Source organism: Galeopterus variegatus, unplaced genomic scaffold (genome assembly GCF_000696425.1).
Source record: "Galeopterus variegatus unplaced genomic scaffold, G_variegatus-3.0.2 Scaffold1016, whole genome shotgun sequence".
NCBI lineage: Eukaryota > Metazoa > Chordata > Mammalia > Dermoptera > Cynocephalidae > Galeopterus > Galeopterus variegatus.
In genome coordinates, this window is record NW_007727127.1 from 107,914 (window position 1) to 109,475 (window position 1,562).

Below are 1,562 nucleotides of genomic sequence, written 5' to 3' on the forward strand. Positions count from 1 at the left end.
CTTTGCCCAGCACACCACACCCCCCAAAGCCACACCCCAGCCCCTCCTCACCCGTACTGTTCCAGGAGCCTGAGTCTCACCAAGGCCTTCTGCTCAGGGCTGAGGTCTGGACAGCCACTGAGGCGGTGCAGAGCAGCAGCCCAGGCCCTGGGGGAGATCCCTCTATCGATGAAAGTCACTGGCAGCTGGCACAGCAGATTCCCCACGATGTCCACAGTGTACTCATCAACAATGGAACTGTCCTGAAACCAACAAGTGGAGCTGACAGGAAGACCCAGTAGGGCTCGAGATCAAGATCCCTTAAAAACACTTCCCAGCCCCAAACCTCTTAAAGGTTCGAGGATCAGAATCGCCTACCCTGCCATGGACTACTAGAGGTGAAGCGGGGCCTGATCTTACCTCACAGAAGGCTGGGAAACCCCAGCGTGGCACACCATGAGCACTCGGTAAATGAGCACTGCTGCCATCACTGTTATTGCTTTGAGGATCCTCCAGAGTTCAACAACCATTATAGCAGCACAATAGCAATAAAAACAGCACTTCAAAGTTCATATGGCACTTGAAAGTCTTCAAAGCTCTTTCTCAAAATGACAAAAAATAGCTAACATTTATTGGGTGTGTACTATGTGCCAGGTACTATTCTAAGTGTCTGCAAGTCTTAATCCACTCATCTTCGAAGTAACTGTGAGAGGTAACGACTAAAATTACCCACTTTTTAGAGATAAAGATTCACACCCAGACCATCTGGCCCTTCAGCCTTTGCATTAATCAATACATTGCCCATTTCATGTTCTCAATAACTCTCTGAGGGATGTGCTATCACACACCCACCTCACAGATGAGGAGACTGAGGCTCAGGGAGGGGAAGTGAGTTGCCCAAAGCCACATAACCAATCACTGGCAGAGGCATGTCTAGAACCCAGACCCTGCAAACTTGTTCTTTCCAGTCCTCCAGAGCAGGCTCGCCTCCTTCAGGCCCGGGGACTGGAGGCTCCAGAACCAAAGGCCAAGATTGTTCCAACCAGCAGCTTCAGGGATAGCCCTGACACTCACAAGTCAGATTTCCTGCCATAACAGCAGTCTCCAGATCCCATCCAGATATCCCCTTAAGGGCTCCCCATAGACACCCAGTGGGGAAAGGACACCAGTGAAAGTGTCACCCAGGAAGAGTTTCCTTACCAGGCACTGCTGCACTTTCCTGAGGACTGAATTCTTTTTGTGGGAATCTAATACCAAGGAGTCCAACCGAGTCTTCCCCAGGCTGATCAGAAAGGGCACACACTGGGAGGCTGGGACAGACGCCAGGTAGCGGGCCCTAGAGAGAGAAGGAGAGAAGTGGAAAACAGTGGCTGTTTTGTATTTGCCCCTGAAATCAGGGTCCACATGCTCAAGAGCTCATCACAGGATGTTCTTCAGATGTTTGTTCTCCCCAGTGATGCTGTGGTTCCTTGTGGCAGGTAGCAAGCCTCCCTCCCATCATGCTCCTCTTCTACGGGTGGGCAACAAACTTCCCATCATGCTCCTCTTCTATGGGCAGGAAACAAACTTCCCATCATGCTCCT

At 51.0% G+C, this 1,562-nt stretch overlaps 1 protein-coding gene across 1 annotated transcript in view; it reads right to left on the reverse strand.

The window, feature by feature from the left end:
• The window catches only part of OTOA (otoancorin), a 70,645-nt gene that overhangs the window by 30,967 nt on the left and 38,116 nt on the right, over positions 1-1,562 (reverse strand). Inside the window, exons 18-19 of the mRNA XM_008574231.1 lie at positions 1,180-1,315; positions 52-242 (exon numbers count right to left, since the gene is read on the reverse strand). Coding sequence (XP_008572453.1) covers positions 52-242; positions 1,180-1,315 — 327 coding nt within the window. The remainder of the gene's footprint in view (positions 1-51; positions 243-1,179; positions 1,316-1,562) is intronic.